This window comes from Saccopteryx bilineata, chromosome 6, assembly GCF_036850765.1.
Source record: "Saccopteryx bilineata isolate mSacBil1 chromosome 6, mSacBil1_pri_phased_curated, whole genome shotgun sequence".
Taxonomy (NCBI): domain Eukaryota; kingdom Metazoa; phylum Chordata; class Mammalia; order Chiroptera; family Emballonuridae; genus Saccopteryx; species Saccopteryx bilineata.
In genome coordinates, this window is record NC_089495.1 from 152,402,505 (window position 1) to 152,423,293 (window position 20,789).

Genomic DNA, 20,789 nt, shown 5'->3' on the forward strand with positions numbered 1-20,789 from the left:
CCTGAAGCATCCACAGGTATCTCTAAAGTTCTTTTAAGCTTTAAGATGGGATGAGTTTATGCTGCATTTTCCTTTGAAATTTCACAACTTCATCCCAAGCTTCTCTCCTCTCTGTAGTTGGCTGAAGTTCCTCTTCTGTGTTATTGAGGGAATCTTCACTGCTATTTCAGTACTATCTGGAAGGAATAAAAATAAACATTCCTAAACATCCACATAATTTATGATCACTGTGTATAGAAATATCAACATGCTTTGAAAAAAGCATTCTGTTAAGATAGATTACATTTTGAAGATGGCAGCGGAGTAGGCAGACGCACAGACTCCCAGCTCACACCACTGAACTGGATTACAAACTAATTTATGAAAATCAGTGTGAAAAACCAAATCTGGACTACAAGAACACCTCTCAAAAACCAAGGAGCAAAGAAGAAGCCACAACAAACCTGGTATGCCTGAATCTACCCTACTTACAGGAACAGAGAGGGGTTGAGGCTGAGAACCCAGAAGGGATCTCACTCCAAGGAAAAGAGCAGTAAATACTGCTCACAGGAACTTGCCTGGTGACCAGGGAATGAAGTGTGTTGAAAGAGCCATTTTGTCTTCCAAAAAGAAAGGGGAGAGAGAGACAGATGGTGAGGGGCAGAGGAATGCAGGGGACAACCTGAAAAGCTGACTCATTCAGTGCTGCAGGCAGCCATAGCTGGGGGAGGGACTGATCCTTCCACAAAACAAAAGTCAAAGTGCTTCCAGGGCACAGATATCCAGACATCTCTCCAGCTCCAATCAGTGCAACAAGGCACAGCTGAAAACAAGAAGTGGAAAGGAGAGGCAGTAACTCAGGTTTCCATGGAGATCTGAGATACACCTCCCCCTACTGAAGCTGAGAAAGCAACCTGCCCCTAGATAGATTAACTCCCAGAAGAAGACTTCAGAGTCTCAGATTACAACCACCGCATTCCTGGATACAGTTTCAAATTAGCCCCCTGCTGAGTTCAGCAAACAAGACAAATCACCTGTTAAGAAAACAAACAAATCAAGACTTCAAAGTGGCCCAAATCCAAAAGTGGATTACAAATAATAGCTGATGCCAACCCAAGAAGACCTAGAAATAACACAATTGAAAACTGGAGGCAGACAACACCAAGCCTAGACTGAACCAGCTCTACAAACAAACACCCAAACACACAGACATAATGAGAAGACAGAGAAGTGCAATCCAAATGAAACCACAAGAGAAACATCCAGGAAATGAACTGAGTGATATGGAAATAACCAAACTTCCGGATGCAGAGTTCAAAATAATGATTTTAAGGATGCTTAGGGATCTTAGAACAACAATGGATGGTCATTATGAACACCTAAATAAAGAAATAGCAAAGGATTTCAATATCCTAAATAAAAAAGGAAATTGAAATATTAAAAAAGAATCAGTCAGAGATGACAAATATAATATTAGAAATGAAGAACACAAAGGAAGGAATTAAAAACAAGATGGATAGAGCTGAGGATCAAATCAGCGAGTTGGAAGACAGCAAGTTGAAGGAATGAAAACAGAGAAGAAAAAAGAAGACTCAAAAAGTCTGAGGAAACTCTTAGAGAGCTCTGTGACAACATGAAGAGAAATAACATCTGCATCATAGGGGTTCCTGAAGAAGAAGAGAAAGAACAAGGGATAGAGAATTCATTCAATCATATCATAGCTGAAAACTTCCCTAAATTAAGGCAGGAGAAACTCTCACAACTTCAAGAAGCACAGAGAATTCCATTAAAGGAAACCCAAAGAAACCTACACCAAGACACATCATAATTAAAATAACAAAGCTAAGTGATAAAGAGAAAATAGTAAGAGCTGCTAGAGAAGAAAAGGCTATGACCTACAAAGGAGCCCCCATTAGGATGACATCAGACTTCTCAACAGAAACACTTGAGGCTAGAAGGGAATGGCAAGAAATATTCAAAGTAATGCAGAACAAGAACCTACAACCAAGACTACTTTATCCAGCAAGGTTATTATTTAAAATTAAAGGAGAAGTAAAAAGCTTCCCAGACAAAAAAACAAACAAACAAACAAACCCCTCAAGGAATTCATTACAACCAAACCAATGCTGCAGGAAATGTTAAGGGGCCTGTTGTAAACATATCAAAGTGGGAAAAGAATATAGCAAAAGAGGAATACAGCTTTAAAGAATAAAATGGCAATAAACAACTACATATCAATAATAACCTTAAATGCAAATGGATTAAATGATCCAATCAAAAGACACAGAGTAGCTGCATGGATAAAAAAACAGGACCCGTAAATATGCTGTCTACAAGAGACACACCTTAAAACAAAAGATGCACATAGATAGAAGGTAAAAGGATGAAAAAAAACATTTTATGCGAATGGAAATGAAAAAAAAGCTGGGGTAGCAATACTTATATCAGACAAAATGGAGTTTAAAACTTTAAAACAAAGAACATAGTAAGAGATAAAGAAGGCCACTACATAATGATAAAGGGAGCAATCCAACAGGAAGATATAACTATTATAAATATATATGCACCTTATATACGAGCACCTAAATATATAAAGCAGACTTTGATGGATATAAAGGGTGAGATCAACAGCAATACTATAATAGTAGGGGATTTCAATACCCCACTAACATCACTAGATAGATCCTCAAGAAAGAAAATTAACAAAGAAACAGCAGACATAAAGGATACACTAGATCAACTCAATTTAATAGATATCTTCAGAACCTTTCACACTAAAGCTTCAGAATATGCATTCTTTTCAAGTGCTCATTGTACATTCTCTAGGATAGACCACATGTTAGGGCACAAAAGTGCTCTCAACAAATTTAAGAAGACTGAAATCATATGAAGCACTTTGTCTGATCACAATGGCATGAAACTAGAAATCAACCACAACAGAAAAGCTCAAAAATTCTCAAACACATGGAAACTAAATAGCAGGTTGTTCAATAACGAATGGATTAAGAATAAGACTAAAGAAGAAATAAAAAAATTCCTAGAAACGAATGATAATGAGCATACAACATCAAAATTTATGGGACAGAGCAAAAGCAGTACTGAGAGGGAAGTTCATAGCACTACAGGCACACTTTAAGAAGCTAGAAAAAGACCAAATAAACAACTTAACCCTGCATCTTAAAGAACTAGAAAAAGAACAGCAAGTAAAGCCCAAATGTAGTAGAAGGAAGGAAATAATAAAGATGAGAGCAGAAATAAATGACATAGAGGCTAAAGAAACAATACAGAGGATCAATGAAACTAGGAGCTGGTTCTCTGAAAAGGTAAACAAGATCGATGAACCTTTAACTAGACTCACCAGAAAAAAAAGAGAGGACTCAAATTAATAAAATTAGAAATGAGCGTGGAGAAATAACAACTGACCCAACAGATATACAAAATATTGTATGAAAATACTATGAAGAACTGTATGCCAAAAAACTAGACAACCTAGATGAAATGGACAAATCCTTGAAACATACAATCTTCCAAAAATCAATCTGAAGAATCAGAAATCCTAAACAGACCAATTATAACACATGAGATTGAAACAGTTATCAAAAAACTCCCAACAAAGAAAAGTCCTGGGCCAGATGGCTTCACAAGTGAATTCTACCAAATATTCAAAGAAAAACTAACTCCTATCCTTCTCAAGCTATTTCAAAAAATTCAAGAGGAAGGAAGACTTCCAAGCTCCTTTTATGAGGCGAGCATAATTCTGATTCCAAAACCAGGCAAAGACAACACAAAGAGAATTATAGGCCAATATCCCTGATGAATACAGATGCTAAAATGCTCAATAAAATATTAGCAAACTGGATCCAACAATACATAGAAAAAAATCATACACCATGATCAAGTGGGATTTATTCTGGGGAGGCAAGGCTGGTACAATATTCGCAAATCAATCAATGTGATTCATCACATAAACAAAAGGGAGGAGAAAACCACATTATAATTTCAATAGATGCAGAAAAAGCATTTGATAAAATCCAGCACCAATTCATGATCAAAACTCTCAACAAAGTGAGAATACAGGGTACATACCTCAACATGATAAAAGCCATCTATGACAAACCCACAGCCAACATCATACTCAATGGGCAAAAATTAAAAACTATTCCCTTAAGATCAGGAACTAGGCAGGGGTGCTCCCTTTCACCACTCTTATTTATATAATCCTGAAAATCCTAGCCACAGCAATCAGACAATAAGAAGAAATAAAAGGCATTCGAGTTGGAAAAGAAGTAAAACTATCACTATTTGCAGATGATATGATATTGTATATAGAAAACCCTAAAGTCTCAGTCAAAAAACTACTGGACTTGATAAATGAATTCAGCAAAGTGGCTAGATATAAAATTAATACTCAGAAATCAGAGACATTTTTATACACCAACAATGAACAGTCAGAAAGAGAAATTAAGGAAACAATTCCCTTCACTATTACAACCAAAAAATAAAATACCTAGGAGTACATTTAACCAAGTAAACTAAAGACTTGTACTCGGAAAATTATAAAGCATTCATAAAAGAATTCAAGGAAGATACAAACAAGTGGAAGCATATATCGTGCTCATGGTTAGAAAGAATAAACATCATTAAGATGTCTATATTACTCAAAGTAATTTATAAATTCAATACCAATTCAAATACCAGTGACTTACTTTAAAGATATAGAACACATATTCCAAAAATTTATATGGAACCAAAAGAGAACACGAATAGCCTCAGGCATATAGATCAATGGAACAGAATGGAGAACCTAGAAATAAACCCACAGCTCTATGGACAACTGATGTTTGACAAAGGAGGTAAGGGCATACAGTGGAATAAAGAGAGCCTCTTTAATAAATGGTGTTGGGAAAATTGGACAGCTACCTGCAAAAAAAATGAAACTAGTTCACCAAGTTACACCATTCACAAAAATAAACTCAAAATGGATAAAAGACTTAAATGTAAGCCGTGAAACCATAAGCATCTTAGAAGAAAACATAAGCAGTAAGCTCTCCGACATCTCTCACAGCGATATATTTGCTGTTTTATCTCCACAGGAAAGTGAAATAAAATACAGGATAAACCAATGGACTATATCAAACTAAAAGGCTTTTGCACAGCTAAGGACAATAAGAACAGAATAAAAAGGCACACTATACAATGGGAAAACATATTTGACAGTACGTATGATAATGGGTTAATAACCAAAATTTATAAAGAACTTGTAAATCTTTTTTTTTTTTTTTGTATTTTTCTGAAGCTGGAAATGGGGAGAGACAGTCAGACAGACTCCCGCATGCGCCGGACCGGGATCCACCCGGCACGCCCACCAGGGGTGAGGCTCTGCCCACCAGGGGGCGGTGTTCTGCCCCTCTGGGGTGTCGCTCCGCTGTGTCCAGAGCCACTCTAGCACCTGGGGCAGAGGCCAAGGAGCCATCCCCAGTGCCCGGGCCATCTTTGCTCCAGTGGAGCCTTGGCTGCAGGAGGGGAAGAGAGAGACAGAGAGGAAGGAGGGGGGGTGGAGAAGCAAATGGGCACCTCTCCTATGTGCCCTGGCTTGGAATCGAACCTGGGTCCCCCGCACGCCAGGCTGACGCTCTACCGCTGAGCCAACTGGCCAGGGCCAAGAACTTGTAAATCTTAACAGCATAAAGACAAACAATCCAATTAAAAAAATGGGCAAAAGAAATGAATAGACACTTCTCCAAAGAGTACTTATAGATGGCCAATAGGCATATGATAAAATGCTCAACATCACTAATCATTAGAGAAATGCAAATTAAAACCAAAATGAGATATCACCTCACACCAGTGAGATTGGCGCTCATCAACAAAACAACACAGAATAAGTGCTGGCGAGGATATGGAGAAAAGGGAATCCTCCTGCACTGCTGGTGGGAATGCAGACTGGTGCAGCCTCTGTGGAATACAATATGGAGTTTCCTCAAAAAATTGGAAATCGAATTGTCTTTTGACCTAGCTATCCTTCTTTTAGGAATATACACTAAGAACACCATAGAACTGTTCCAGAACGAGAAATGCACCCCCATGTTTATGGCAGCATTGTTCACAATAGCGAAGATCTGGAAACAGCCCATATGTTTATCAGAGGATGAGTGGATTAAGAAGCTTTGGTACATATATACTATGGAATACTACTCAGCCATAAGAAATGATGACATCGGATCATTTACAATAACATGGATGGCCTTGATAACAGTATACGGAGTGAAATAAGTAAATCAGAAAAAACTAAGAGCTATATGAACTTATACATAGATGGGACATAAAAATGAGACTCAGGGATATGGACAAGAATGTGATGGTAACAGAGGTGGTGGGGTGGTGGGGAGGGGGTGAGGAAGAAGAGAGTGGGGGTGGGGGGAAGGGAGGGGCACAAAGAAAACCAGATAGAAGGTGACGGAAGACAATTTGACTTTGGGTAATGGGTATGCAACATAATCAAATGTCAAAATAATCTGGAGATGATTTCTCGGAACATATGTTCCCTGATTTATTGATGTCACTGCATTAAGATTAATAAAAATAAGAAAAAAAGATTACATTTTATTATTTATCTGGAAAGCTAATTTTACATATTTTGGTGGCTTGTCAACATAATACCAAGACATTCAAATCACACATTAAGCTAAATATATTCATCCAAGCAAAAAAAAAGAGAGTGAAAGTTCTTCCTGAAATTACTCTTTTCCCAAGCCATCATTTAATGCACACTAATTACAGAATTTTCTTTCATGGGGACCTAACATTTGTTCATTTGAAAATACAGTAGTACCTTGAGATACAAATTTAATTTGTTCTGTAACCGAGCTCGTAAGTCAGTCAACTTGTATATCAAACTGCTGATACTGGACCCATGCGCTGATGCGCCAACTAGTGGTAGCTTCCTGAATCACAACTTGTATCTCAGAATTTTGCTTGGGATTTCCAACAAAAATACGGACCAAGTCGCAGCTCGTATCTTAAAAAAATTGTTTGTTGGTCTGTTCGTATCTCAAGGTACCACTGTAGAACATACTTTTTTAGGGGAAAAAAATAGCCTCTCTTGTTTTTAATTATAATGATTCTTGATTTACTGATAACCTGTTGTAAATAAGTGACTTGAAAGAGTTTTCATCATTTCAGGGCTGTTATTGTGCTTCATGTCTCTGTAAGAGTTTATGTAAAAGGACACAAACATTTACAGATGCTTCTGTTTTATGTGGCAAAGAACTTCTTCAACCTTAAACACCCAAGGAAGGTGGGTGCCTAATAACAGAGCAGAGGGTTTATTTCAGCTCCTATTTACAAAATCTTAATTCTTCCTTATTATTTTCATCACGTTTTTCATACTGGTATCATAATTGATACTCCTTTGACCTAATTCAGTTGTCAGCAAATCACGGCTCATGAGCCACATTGGCTCTTTGGCCCCTTGAGTGTGGCTCTTCCACAAAATACCATGTGCGGGCGCTACCTCGATAAGGAATGTACCTACCTACATAGTTTAAGTTTAAAAACTTTGGCTCTCAAAAGAAATTTCAATCGTTGTGCTGTTGATATTTGGCTCTGTTGACTAATGAGTTCACTGACCACTGACCTAATTCATAAAGTGGAGGAAAGAGAAGAAAACTAATTCTCTGTTGAGTATCTGCCATGTGCCAGGCCCTCTGCAAGATTATTTTACATACATTAGGCCACTTAGGAACTCTTTTTAATAGAACTTCAGGACTCATGTTTATAAAACAAAGAAACAGAAAACCTGCACATTTACATATAAAATCAAGTACCTCAAATTCATTTCAGTTTAAGGACAACCTATTTGTAAGGTATTTTTCCCCACCTAGAAGGAAGGAAGAGGCCAGAGCCACGAAGTGTTGAATAACAAAAGGCTTTATTGAGTACAGCACATCCCATCCAGCAAGGTTCCCTGGCCCAAAGGTAAGATGGAGGCCAAGGAAGTCACAAGGATTAAACCGTGTGGGAGATATTTAAAAGGGTCCTCTAGGGAAGTCGAGCCAACACAACATGGCGAAATTTCACTGGCTGGCAGACGGTCGCTGTCCTCCAAAGGGCTCCAGGGAAACCTCTTCCGGTGCGCCTGGCTGTGGGCGTTCCCAGCCAAAGTCCGCGGGTCTGGGTTCCCCACGTGACCATCCCCCACCATCCACTGACCTTACACTATTGAATTTCAGTTTTCCCCAAAGAATGAGGGCTGACATCATTTTAAACTTTAATATATAGTATTCAAATTTATTTCTTGATTCCAGTACAGTTTCACAGATGGCTTTTGATCTTAATAATGTAAATCTGTATCATTATTAATTTAGTTTTAAATATTAAATCATTTAGTACTCCCATCACCATATTTGTCCTTTAGGATCTTTTATTTTTTATTTTTTTTAGAGAGAGAGAGGGAGGGACAGACAGGAACAGAGAGACAGGAAGGGAGAGATGAGAAGCGTCAACTCATATGTAGTTGCAGCACCTTAGTTGTTCATTGATTGTTTTCTCATATGTGCATTGAAGGGGTGTGTGGGGGGGGGGAGGCCTGTGGCCGAGCCAGTGACCTCAGGCTCAAAGCAGAGACCATGGGGTCATGTCTATGATCCACGCTCAAGCCAGCGACCCCGCACTCAAGCTGGTGAGCCATGCTCAGGCCGGAGACCTTGGAGTTTTGAATCTGGGTCCTCAGCATCTCAGGCCAATGCTCTATCTACTGTGCTACTGCCTTGTCAGGCTTATCCCATAATTCTAATGAAATATAGAATGATTAGTATGCAGAGGTGGATTTAATGGTGAGCGCACCAGGCATGTACCCTGGGCCCCGACTTCTGAAGGGCTCTGCAAAACACTAACTTTATACTTTTTCCTAAATGACATCAAGTTTCATTTCATATGTATAATTTTAACATTAATAGTACATAATATTTTTAATTTATTTAATAATAATATAGTTAATATGTATTTTTATTTTCCCCATCTCTCTCTTTTTTTAAGGGGCTCAATATTTTCTTTGGCACCTGGGGCCTCAACCAACCTTAATCTGTCTCTGTTAGTTTGTAAGACTAAATTCTGGAGTCTGAGTTCTGAAATTTTAGAGTTAGAAGTAAACCTGGGCCTGTTTTACAGATGACAAAACTGAGAGCCAGAGAGGTAAAAATGAGTTACATGAAAAGAGTTTGTAGGTTATTGATGTTTCAGAAGTAAATCATCAGAACAACGAATCTGATTATTTTTGCTTTTGATCTATTAGGGAAATTTAGAAAATATATTAGAGGAAAAAGAATAAAAGTTAAAATTTTTAACCTAATTAACTTGTCATTTTGAAGTGCTAATTGGACAGTTAGATAACATGAATGGTTACATGAGCCCATTCCTTTGCCTGGTAATGAATCTAGCAATTCAGTTTAAGTATACTTGTGCAGAATATCTAATATTTGGTGATACTACTTGAGGAATGTTGGAGACTGCAAGCTGACAGGGTCCTTGAAATTTAGATTTGTGGGGGACAAAGAGGTGTGGGGGACTGGCAGTAAGCTGACAGGGTCCTTGTTGCCCATCCCCCCACCTCACTTGCTTGATTAAGTGCTAACGAGCTCTTCCTCACAACCTCTGTTAGTTTAAGTTGGTAAATGCAATTTACATGCCCTTCTACACACCTCCATGTTAGCTATGATGCTGGTGGTTTCTACTCATCCTATCCCCCCTGTCCCTCGGAGAGACTGGAGGCAGTTTTTCTTTTATTCTTCGTTTTGTGAAGTTAAGATGTTACACATGGTGGGGGTTTTCTGCACTTGGGAGAATTCTTGTTGTGCCTCGGAAATGTGACTTTGTATCTGAACTCTCTTTGATTTGCAAATGACTTTGCTTTACGCAATAAAAATAAAGCCTTGGGGAGTGCAGGTGTTTTTCGTAGGCTCAGCCACCAGACCTCCAGATCCCATCCTTGTTATTTCTGTGGTTATGAGACCTGCAAAATTATTTTCTGTACTGCTTTGTGACAGAGGAAGATTTATTTATCCCTACTTTGTGCTTGAGCAGAATGGTTTCTTAGCTGTGCAGTTTTTGTTGGAGATGAGGGCCAAGAAGAGCCAAACATCCACATAATGGCTATTTTCCTAGTTATACTGAACTGCTAAATATGCTGCTGTTTAGAAATTTTGTTCACAGACCTCAGAGGCATTTTGCTTAGGGCAGTGGTCCCCAACCCCTGGGCCGCAGACCGGTGCCGGTCCATGGGCCATTTGGTACCAGTCCGCAGAGAAAGAATAAATAACTTACATTATTTCCATTTTATTTATATTTAATCTGAAAAGAACGATGTTTTATTTTTAAACAATGACCATATTCCCTCTGTTACATCCGTCTAAGACTCACTCTTGATGCTTGTCTTGGTCACATGATATATTTATCTGGCCCACCCTAAAGGCTGGTCTGTGAAAATATTTTCTGACATTAAACCAGTCCGTGGCCCAAAAAAGGTTGGGAACCACTGGCTTAGGGGATCTTCCTCAAGTGAAAGGGAAAATTAAAGGAGAGAAAGGCTTCTGCCATTAGTAGGGTAGATTGGTTGTCTTCAGAGATCTGGTGGAAAAATTCTTTGTCACAATTCTACAAGTAGATGTCTGTGGTTATCATTGTAAAGAAGATGGTATTTACTTGACTAGTAAAGGGATCAAATTACTACTTCTCAAGGTTCTAATTCCATTCACAAAAATTATTTCAGTGATAAAGCTTTTTTTTAATTCTCTTAGTCCTTGATTCTTTCTGGCTCTAGAGCTGGGAAATGCCTGGCCTCTTATGCAGAAACTAGATGTCCAAGCAATACTTCATCCACTTACTCCTCCCTACAGTGAGGACTGGAAAAAATAAATAGTGGATCTAATCAAGCTGCTTATGTCTATGAGTGTGTGTGTATTGCTGGTATTACAGTGTTTTACTTGTCAATTCCTAATGCTGCACATCACAACAGCTTAGTTTCCTACCATCTTTCCATGGAACAATAGCAATCACTAATGAACCCTGAGTAAAATCATCTCCTATTAAAAGATATTCAGTTTAAACATTTTATATGTGATATCTGATTCTTGCTGCTTTATTCCCTCTCTCAACTCCCTATGCCTAACATGACTGTCAGGGCAAGAATAGAAGCAAAACTTCAGTGTTTGGGAGCTTCAACTTGTAGACAAATCTTTCACGTGTGTTCCACCTCTCCTCGCTGGCCCAAAGCTTGATGGTAGTATAAGGGGGAATTAAGAGTATAGACTGGATTGGTGGGGAAACTTTTCTTCACTTTTATAATTAAGTGTCTCTTTTGTGTAATGTATTAAGTAACTGAGTATATTCAGTACTATAAATAAATTATTGATAGAATCAATTGAAGTCCAAAAGACCAGTGTAACAGGCTTTAATGAAAGGAAACCTGCCAGACTGTCTCATAAGGGAGAGCAGCAGCGGCTACAGTCTTTAGGCCACTTTTAAGGGTAAGGATAGAGAAGTAAGAAGGGCAGCAGAGCATTTGCTGATTGGCTGTCGCTATTGCTGGGTACAGGGGTGCTTTTCACCAATTATGGATGTTGGTACATTTTCAATCATCAGCAGTTTCAACTATCCATGACTTCATCGGACATTCCTTTGTGGTTGGTCACCTGTCGCAAGCCCTGAAACGAAACCCATGCTGGCAGGGTTAAAGAAATGAAACCTAAGATTTCCGACTATTTGATATATTTATATAAAAAGGAGAGAGAATGATTCCCAGAGAGGCTCAAGGGAAAGGGGACGGAGGTCATCATCTCCTGTAACTTCTTCCTGCTGAGTAGGGGCGGTGAAAAGTTATGGCCTCTCAAAGGATTGCTCTCAGTGAGGGATAAAGAGGTGCAGTGATGGCTTTCTGTCGGCTTTACAGGGATCCAGATTTTTCTGTTTTGCGAGGGCAGGTTTCAGGGTTGGTGTGTAGGGTTAGGTAGATTTCTCCAATTTTTTGATTGGTGAAGGTCTGAATGTGGTTCTGTAAGAAACTAGTGTAGAAAAATGAATAGAGTGAGTGGACCAATGAAAGGCAATAATAGCCAAGACACCCAGTTTGTGCAAACTGTCATTAAGACATCAAGTCCTTGGCTATTTTGTAGCGTGACAGCGTCTAGGGATTCTGGAGTTGTACTAGGGTGAAGGAAATTTCTTTTAGGGAATTTTGGAGGTCGAGAGAGAGAGAGAGAGAGAGAGAGAGAGAGAGGTAATAAGACAGTGCAGTGGCCAGTCCCCCTGCCCCTAGACCTACTCCTGTAGAGATTCCTAAAGCGACAAGAAGAGGGATTACCTGTATAGCTCATTTGGTCCTTAGATTGATGGGAACTGGAAGAGACTCATGGGGTGGAATTAGGTTGATATTTGGGGTGAGATAAATTAAGGTACAGGTTTCTGTCCAATTAGTAGGGAGACACATATAGGCATTGGTCCCACACAAGTAGAAAGCCCCTGAGGCAGGCTGAGAGGCTGAATAGAGAATAGAAGGACAAGGGGTCCGTTTTGTCCGTCTGGCTCTGAACTCCAGACAGTCAAGGTGGAGGAAAGTGCAGCCCCAATAAATGGGAAGATATGAGGAGATGATTGTTTTGAGTCTTTTAAGGTAGTCAAAGCTGTCGAGCAAAGCCAGGGATAGAGTTGGTTCGTGGAATAGGAGTATTTATGAGATTGAACCGTAAGGGTAGGGGGTCCTGTGAATTGAACAGGGTTAGAAATTAATTCGTTTGCTTCTGGAGAGACTTGCTAGTTAACTCGATGGTTCTGATGGTCTTGGGAAAATTGAATAGCTACTGTGGTGTTGCAGAGATTAGAGGGGAGGTGACCAGCTGGGATGTCACCCTGAGCCTTAAAGCATAGGGGAGGAGGTGAAAAGAGAGGGGTATTTAGGGTGACTGATCCCTGAGCAAGGGGAATTTGGGGTTTTAATTTTTCGAGCTAGGAATAATAGGTTTGATATAGCTTATTTGCTCAGTTGGCGGCTGAAGTGGAATAATTCCCTATAAGAGTGTCGGCTCTCTCAAAGAAGGAAGCCCCTTTTTGGGTTTGGTATATGAGAACTGTCTGTAGAAGGTGGGTGTTGTTGTTTGGGATAGGGAGGGCAGAGTAGGCTGAGGAGGACATAGACATACACATCCAGCAATTAACTCCATAGGGAGAATTAGCTTTAATTGAAAGTCTTTGAGTGAGGTTAAGAGAGTGTTCTATATATGTGACCTCTAGGAGAGAGGAGATGGGGGCGGCATATGTGGCGTCCAGTAAGAGAGAAAGTAGAACTGGTGTTAGGAGATCAAGAACTGGGGGCATGGTGGTTGGGCTCAGGGGTGATTAAGAGGAAGAGAAGAAGAAATTGAAAAGCCGCTGTTTCTTCTGGAGAAAATTCAAGTAGAGAATCTTGTCAGGCCAAGTCCCGCATCTAATTGAGGAGTCCATCAATTTCACTGGAGTGAGGCCTAAACCAGGAGAGGTCCTTGGAGGCCTGAAGAAGGAAGTAGAAGAATCTGGCAAGGTGGTAATTGGCAGTTGCCTGTTGTGAGTGCCTGCTGGACTTGGTGGTATGGTGGGATATGGCCTCTTGGAGGAGCATTATGAGATGGACTGGTCTGGTTCTTCTTGGATAGGGGAACATGTGGAGATTTTGAGAGACAGAGGACCTGTGGGGGTGGAGATGTTGGTTTTAGGGGTACTGGTGGGATAAAGTTTAATGTGGGAGAGGTGAGTCTAGTGTGAGTGTTGGGCAGATAAAATGTATTATGCTCACTTTGTTAAAGATGACGCTGCCCACGTGGAGACCATTGCCCAGGTGATATTAATGTGTGTCTCTGTGGGCTGTGGGCAGGCAGGATCCTTGTAGCCTGGGGCTTGGTTTTAGGATTAAGCCTTTACCACCCATTTTGATGTGGGGTGGTATAATCCCATCATGCCCCAGATAAGTGACTTTGTATTAGAAACTTCCTTATTTTGTATATTGCATTAAAGGTTATGAATCTACACTATAAAATGGGGGCAGAACAGGAGCTTGCTCTCTTGGTTCCTGGGATTAGCATTAGAGAGCAGAGCAGAGAAAGGCCACGTGGAGGAGGCCAGGAGAAGCAGCCAAGATGGCGGAGTGTTGAGTGAGAGGCCAGTTAGAGCAGAGTTTGTGCAGAGAGAAGGAAGGAGATGGGGAACAGAGGTGAATAAGTCTGGTAAGCTAGAAACCTTTGATTCTAGGAAACTCAGATAAGTCAGTAGCTTTGTGAGTACTGAATGTGAGTGGGTTTTGGAGCCCAGTGTGTGTTTTTACTTGCCCACCGGGTGCAAGCTAGGATAAAAAATGATAGCTCACCAGTTTTTGGCTCCACTGTTTCTTTACCAACTGTCCAAATCCAGTACGAACCTGCACGGGCCAGGCTGCTGTGATGGTGGCCCTGGCTACTGGCTTTACAGTCTCCTTCCACTTTGATGGTGTTAGGGGTGGACAGGATAACAGTATGGGGCCCTGTCCAGGTAGGCTGGAGAGGGGTTTTTCCCCGTGTCCTCTTGTAGACCTAGTCCCCAAGGAGGATTGATAGGTGTGAGTCCGTGGTTGGAAAGGGCTGTGGAAGGAGCTTGTCAAGCTGGGAATAGTAGGTTTAGTATAGCTTGTTTGCTCAGTTTGCAGCTGAGGTGGGGTAATCTCCTATGAGAGTGCTGGTTCTCTCAAAGAAGGTGGCCCCTTTCTGAATCTTGTATATAAGAGTGGTGTGAAGGAGATGAGTATTATTAAGAGGAATAGGGAGAGCTGAGTAAGCTGAAGATAACATGGACAGACATATCCAGCAGTTGGCTGCATAGGAGGAATTAGTCTTGATTACAAGATTTTAAATAAGATTAAGAGAGCTTTCTAGATGAGAGGATTCCAAGAGGGAAGGTATAGGGGCAGAGTATGCCTTTAAGGGTGAGGAGATAAGAAAGAATAGAGCAAGCTGGAATCTCCCTTCTGTCTGTTATCAGGGGGTAATAGTTACTCACAGCTCAGGCTGTTCTTCTGGGATTTTAGTCAGACTGACCTTGGTGGGCCCTAAGGGGGAGCAGGCGTATCTAGGTGATGATTCAGGTTGACTGGAAGGGTCATTTGTAGGCATGTGTGGAGATGGAGCTTCCGTTTTCTTTAACCTGGAGATATGAAACTAGGGATCCTATCCTTGGAGTTTTGCCGCCATGAAGGTGGTGAGGAAAACCTTGGGATTCATTATGCTGGGTGGTAGAGGTAAATATATTGTTGGATCCGGTTTGCTAATATTTTGTTGAGGATTTTAGCATCTATATTCATCAGAGATATTAGCCTATAATTTTCTTTCTTTGTGTTGTCTTTGCCTGGTTTTGGAATCAGAATTATGCTCGCCTCATAAAAGGAGCTTGGAAGTCTTCCTTCCTCTTGAATTTTTTGAAATAGTTTGAGAAGGATAGGAGTTAGTTCTTCTTTGAATATTTGGTCGAATTCCGTTGTGAAGCCATCGGGCCCGGACTTTTCTTTGTTGGGAGTTTTTTGATAACTGTTTCGATCTCATTTGTTGTAATCGGTCTGTTTAGGTTTTCTGATTCTTCCAGATTGATTTTTGGAAGATTGTATGTTTCAAGGAATTTGTCCATTTCATCTAGGTTGTCAAGTTTTTTGGCATACAGTTCTTCATAGTATTTTCTTACAGTATTTTGTATTTCTGTTGTGTCAGTTGTTATTTCTCCTCTCTCATTTCTAATTTTATTTATTTGAGTCCTCTCTCTTTTTTCTTGGTGAGTCTACTTAAAGGTTCATCAATCTTGTTTACCTTTTCAGAGAACCAGCTCCTAGTTTCATTGATCCTCTGTATTGTTTCTTTAGCCTCTATGTCATTTATTTCTGCTCTGATCTTTATTATTTTCTTCCTTCTACTACATTTGGGCTTTACTTGCTGTTCTTTTTCTAATTCTTTTAGATGCAGGGTTAAGTTGTTTATTTGAGCTTTTTCTAGCTTCTGAAAGTGTGCCTGTAGTGCTATGAACTTCCCTCTAAGCACTGCTTTCGCTGTGTCCCATAAATTTTGAGTTGTTGTATGCTCATTGTCATTCGTTTCTAGGAATTTTTTTTATTTCTTCTTTGATCTCATTCTTAATCCATTCATTATTTAACACCCTGCTATTTAGTTTCCATGTGTTTGAGAATTTTTGAGCTTTTCTGCTGTGATTCATTTTAGTTTCATGCCGTTGTGATCGGAGAAAGTGCTTGATATGATTTCAGTCTTCTTAAATTTGTTGAGAGCACTTTTGTGCCCTAACATGTGGTCTATCCTAGAGAATGTACCATGAGCACTTGAAAAGAATGTATATTCTACTGCTTTAGGGTGAAAGGTTCTGAAGATATCTATTAAATCAAGTTGATCTAGTGTTTCCAATAAGTCTGCTGTTTCTTTGTTAATTTTCTTTCTTGAGGATCTATCTAGTGATGTTAGTGGGGTATGAAAATCCCCTACTATTATAGTATTGCTGTTGATCTCGCCCTTTAAATCCATCAAAGTCTGTTTTATATATTTGGGTGCTCCTATATTAGGTGCATAGATATTTATAATAGTTATATCTTCCTGTTGGATTACTCCCTTTATCATTATGTAGTGGCCTTCTTTATCTCTTACTATATCCTTTGTTTTAAAGTCCAATTTGTCTGATATAAGTATTGCTACCCCAGCTTTTTTTTCATTTCCGTTTGCATGAAATGTTTTTTTCCATCCTTTTACCTTCAATCTATGTGTGTCTTTTGTTCTAAGGTGTGTCTCTTGTAGACAACATATGTATGGGTCCTGTTTTCTTATCCATGCAGCTACCCTATGTCTTTTGATTGGATCATTTAATCCATTTATGCTTAAGGTTATTATTGATATGTAGTTGTTTATTGCCATTTTCTTCTTTAAAGGTGTATTCCTTTTTTTGCTATATTCTTTTCCCACTTTGATCTGTTTACAATAGGCCCCTTAACATTTCCTGCAGCATTGGTTTGGTTGTAATGAATTCCTTGAGTTGTTTTTTGTCTGGGAAGCTTTTTATTTCTCCTTCGATTTTAAACGATAGCCTTGCTGGATAAAGTAGTCTTGGTTGTAGGTTCTTGTTCTGCATTACTTTGAATATTTCTTGCCATTCCTTTCTGGCCTCAAGTGTTTCTGTTGAGAAGTCGGATGTCATCCTTATGGGGGCTCCTTTGTAGGTGATAACTTTTTTTTCTCTTGCAGCTTTTAATATTTTCTCTTTATCGCTTAGCTTTGGTATTTTAATTATGATGTGTCTTGGTGTAGGTTTCTTTGGGTTTCTCTTTAATGGAGTCCTCTGTGCTTCTTGGACTTGTGAGAGTTTCTCTTGCATTAATTTAGGGAAATTTTCAGCTATGATATGATTGAACAACATCTCTATTTCTTGTTCCTTTTCTTCTTCTTCAGGAACCCCTATGATGCGGATGTTATTTCTCTTCATGTTGTCACAGAGCTCTCTAAGAGTTTCCTCTGAATTTTTGAGTCTCTTTTCTTTTTTCTTCTCTGCTTTCATGCCTTCATTCCAGTTGTCCTTTAACTCGCTGATTCGATCCTCTGCTCTATCTATCCTGTTTTTAATTCCTTCCATTGTGGTCTTTATTTCTGATATTGTATTTGTCATCTCTGACTGGTTCTTTTTTATACTTGCTATTTCTTTATTTAGGTTTTTAAACTGCCCCTCCATTGTTGTTCTAAGATCCCTAAGCATCCTTACAATCATTATTTTGAACTCCGCATCTGGAAGTTTGATTATTTCCATATCACTCAGCTCATCTCTCAAAGGTGTCTCTTGTGGTTTCATTTGGGTTGCACTCCTTTGTCTTCTCATCATGGTGTTTTATTTGTAGAGTTGGTTGAGTCTAGGCTTGGTGTTGTCTGCTCCCAGTTTTCAGTTGTGTTATTTCTAGGTCTTCTTGGGTTGGTATCAGCTATTATTTGTAATCCACTTTCGGATTTGGGCAGCTTTGAAGTCTTGATTTGTTTGTTTTCTTAACAGGTGATAGTCTTGTTAACTGATCTCAGCAGGGGGCTTCCTTGAAACTGTAACCAGGAATGCTGTGGGTGTAACCTGAGACACTGAAGGTCTGTTCCACCAACTAATCTCACTGGGGGCAGGGTTTTTTCTCAGCTTCAGTAGGGGGAGGTGTATCTCAGGTCATGGAGACCTGAGTTACTGCCCCTCCTCCCCACTTCTTGTTTTCAGCTGTGTCTTGTTGCACTGATTGGAGCTGGAGAGATGTCCGGAGAGCTCTGATCTGGAAGCACTTCAGCTCTGTTTTGTGAAAGGTTCAGTCCCTCCCCCAGCTATGGCCGCCTCCAGCACAAATGAGTCAGCTTTTTTATTTCGTTTCTTGCATACCTTAGCCCCTCATAGTCTGTCCCTCTCCCTGTCCTTTCCACTTGGGAGATAAGCTGGTCTTTTCAACCCACCTTGCTCCCTGGTCGCCAGGTAAGTGGCTGTGAGCAGTAGTTTCTGCTCTTTTTCCTCTGTGAAATCCTCTCTGGGCTCTCAGCCTCACCCCCCCCCCTTCCGTTCCTGTAAGCAGAGGAGATTCAGGCACTCCTTACCAGGATTATTGTGGCTTCCTCTTTGCTCCTTGGTTTTTGAGAGCTGTTCTTGCAGTTCAGTGTTGGTTTTTCATGCTGATTTTTCCTAAATTGATTTGTATTCCAGTTTGGTGTTGAGAGCTGGGCGTCTGTGCGTCCGCCTACTCCGCTGCCATCTTCTCAACTCCATGATGTAGTTTTGTTGGTAATCTTCTCTATATGAATACCATGGTGATGATTTCTTGGTACAAATCAGGTGAAGCTCAGATGGTGCTCCTGGCCCTCTCTTTCAAGAGCCTTTATTTAGGTCTCTGGCTTTTGTGGGCATACTCTTTGGAAAGAGACAGTAGGTTTTTTGTACATAAGGCCTACCTTTGCTCTGATGACACTAAGCTAACTTTAATGAAATTAAGTTAAAGTAATGTATATATATTTTTTGACAGAGACAGAGTCAGAGAGAGGGACAGCTAGGGACAGACAGGAAGGGAAAGAGAAGAGAAACATCAGTTCTTTATTGTAGCACCTTAGTTGTTCAATGATTGCCTTCTCATATGTGCCCTGATTTTGGGGGGGGGCTACAGCAGAGCAAGTGACCCCTTGCTCAAGCCAGCAACCATGGGGTCATGTCTATGATCCAATGCTCAAGCCAGTGACCCCATGCTCAAGCCGGTGACCTCGGGGTTTCAAACCTGGGTCCTCTGCATTCCAGTCTGACTGACGCTCTATCCACTGCACCACTGCCGGTCAGGCTAAAGTAATATTTAAAGCCTGTTTCTATGGTTTTATTTCTGAAAGAAAAATGTTCCTCATCCCCAACTTTTGTGGAATACCTTGTTTCAGAAAGTCTGCAAAAGAAGGCTGCTATGAGGGAATCATTATGTTTAGATATGGACAGTGTGTAAAAAAGTTAAAATTCTTTGTGTTGTGATAATTTAAAACCCAAATTAGACAGGCTTTATCTTTCTCTCCACTAAAAGGAATTTTTTTGACTCATATATATGAGAGATCAGGAAGAGGTCTCTAGGCTTAAGCCAGGGTTCAAACAGTGTGACTAACACCCAGTTCTCTTGCTTTTCATTTCTCATCTCCATCCTAAGAGCCTCTCCTCTTATTGCCCCACAGTCTTCCAAGTAAAGTTCAGAGAGGAACAATATGGAACTCTTTCCCAGAAGATCCAACAAAGACTCTTGCATCTCATTTCACTCCGAATGGATTATGTTTTTATTTCTGAATCAATGCCTGTTCACTGATTGGTGATTAGATCTAAATAAATTCCACTAGAAGTACATAAGCCAAGTGTGGGGAAAGGGATGGTTCTCCAGAGGCAGATTAGAGTGGGATCAGCCTTAGAGGGATTATGGCTACTGGGCATCAAAAGCACCAGGTGCCCACACAGATGTGTAGTTATGCAGATATTTCTATTGCTTAAAATTATGAACAAAGTTCTTGGACTAGGTGGTATGTCTAACTGAAACTTCCTGGCAAAGATCACACCCATATTGGTGCTATCTGTGGAATAAGATTCAATTTGCTGAATGATGTATAGCCCATATAGCCCTCTGAGAAAGGAATCTCTGAGACTGTCAGGGAGGTTGAAGAAACCAGTTTAGGATCAAAGACTCTTAGATTGTAGACAGGCTTCTTTCTCCCAAAATCAGCCAGTGCTGATTTACAGCTTGTCTTGGGTATAGACAATGACGTGAGTGAAGAATGATCTGGTCAGAAAGCCTTCTATGTGTGCTCATACATTTGACTAAGGGTCTAGGATTTGCAATAAATAAATTTAAATCTTATTTTTTAAGGCAACTTTTAATTTGTTGACACTTATTTAAACAGGAACTTCCAGAGAGTCAATGCAAAGTATACCAAATTATCTACAAATAAATGAAATACTGTTGATCAGCGATCAAGAATTTCTCCCATGCCATATAATGGATCAGCATTGGAAGTTTTTTGTGGAATGTGAGGAGCTAACATCCTAAAGTCTTGTTTTCTTAATGATGTATTAGGTATTTGTTCATATTATTAACATTCATACTTCATCTTTGTGGTCTGGTGGGCTTATTTTTAACACACAGTTAAGATGTGTGTTTACTGTTGTAAGAAAAAACTTAACTCTTACTGAAATAAGTTTAATACTTTTTGCAATTCAAATAAAGGCATTTTTTTTTAAAGTAAACCATATTG

The 20,789-nt window shown here is 39.8% G+C and overlaps 1 protein-coding gene across 1 annotated transcript in view; it reads left to right on the plus strand.

Moving 5' to 3' along the window:
• The window catches only part of ANKRD31 (ankyrin repeat domain 31), a 259,980-nt gene extending 239,396 nt beyond the window's left edge, over nucleotides 1-20,584 (plus strand). The window contains 1 exon segment of the mRNA XM_066237559.1: nucleotides 20,439-20,584. Coding sequence (XP_066093656.1) covers nucleotides 20,439-20,584 — 146 coding nt within the window.
• Nucleotides 20,585-20,789: the final 205 nt, after the last annotated feature.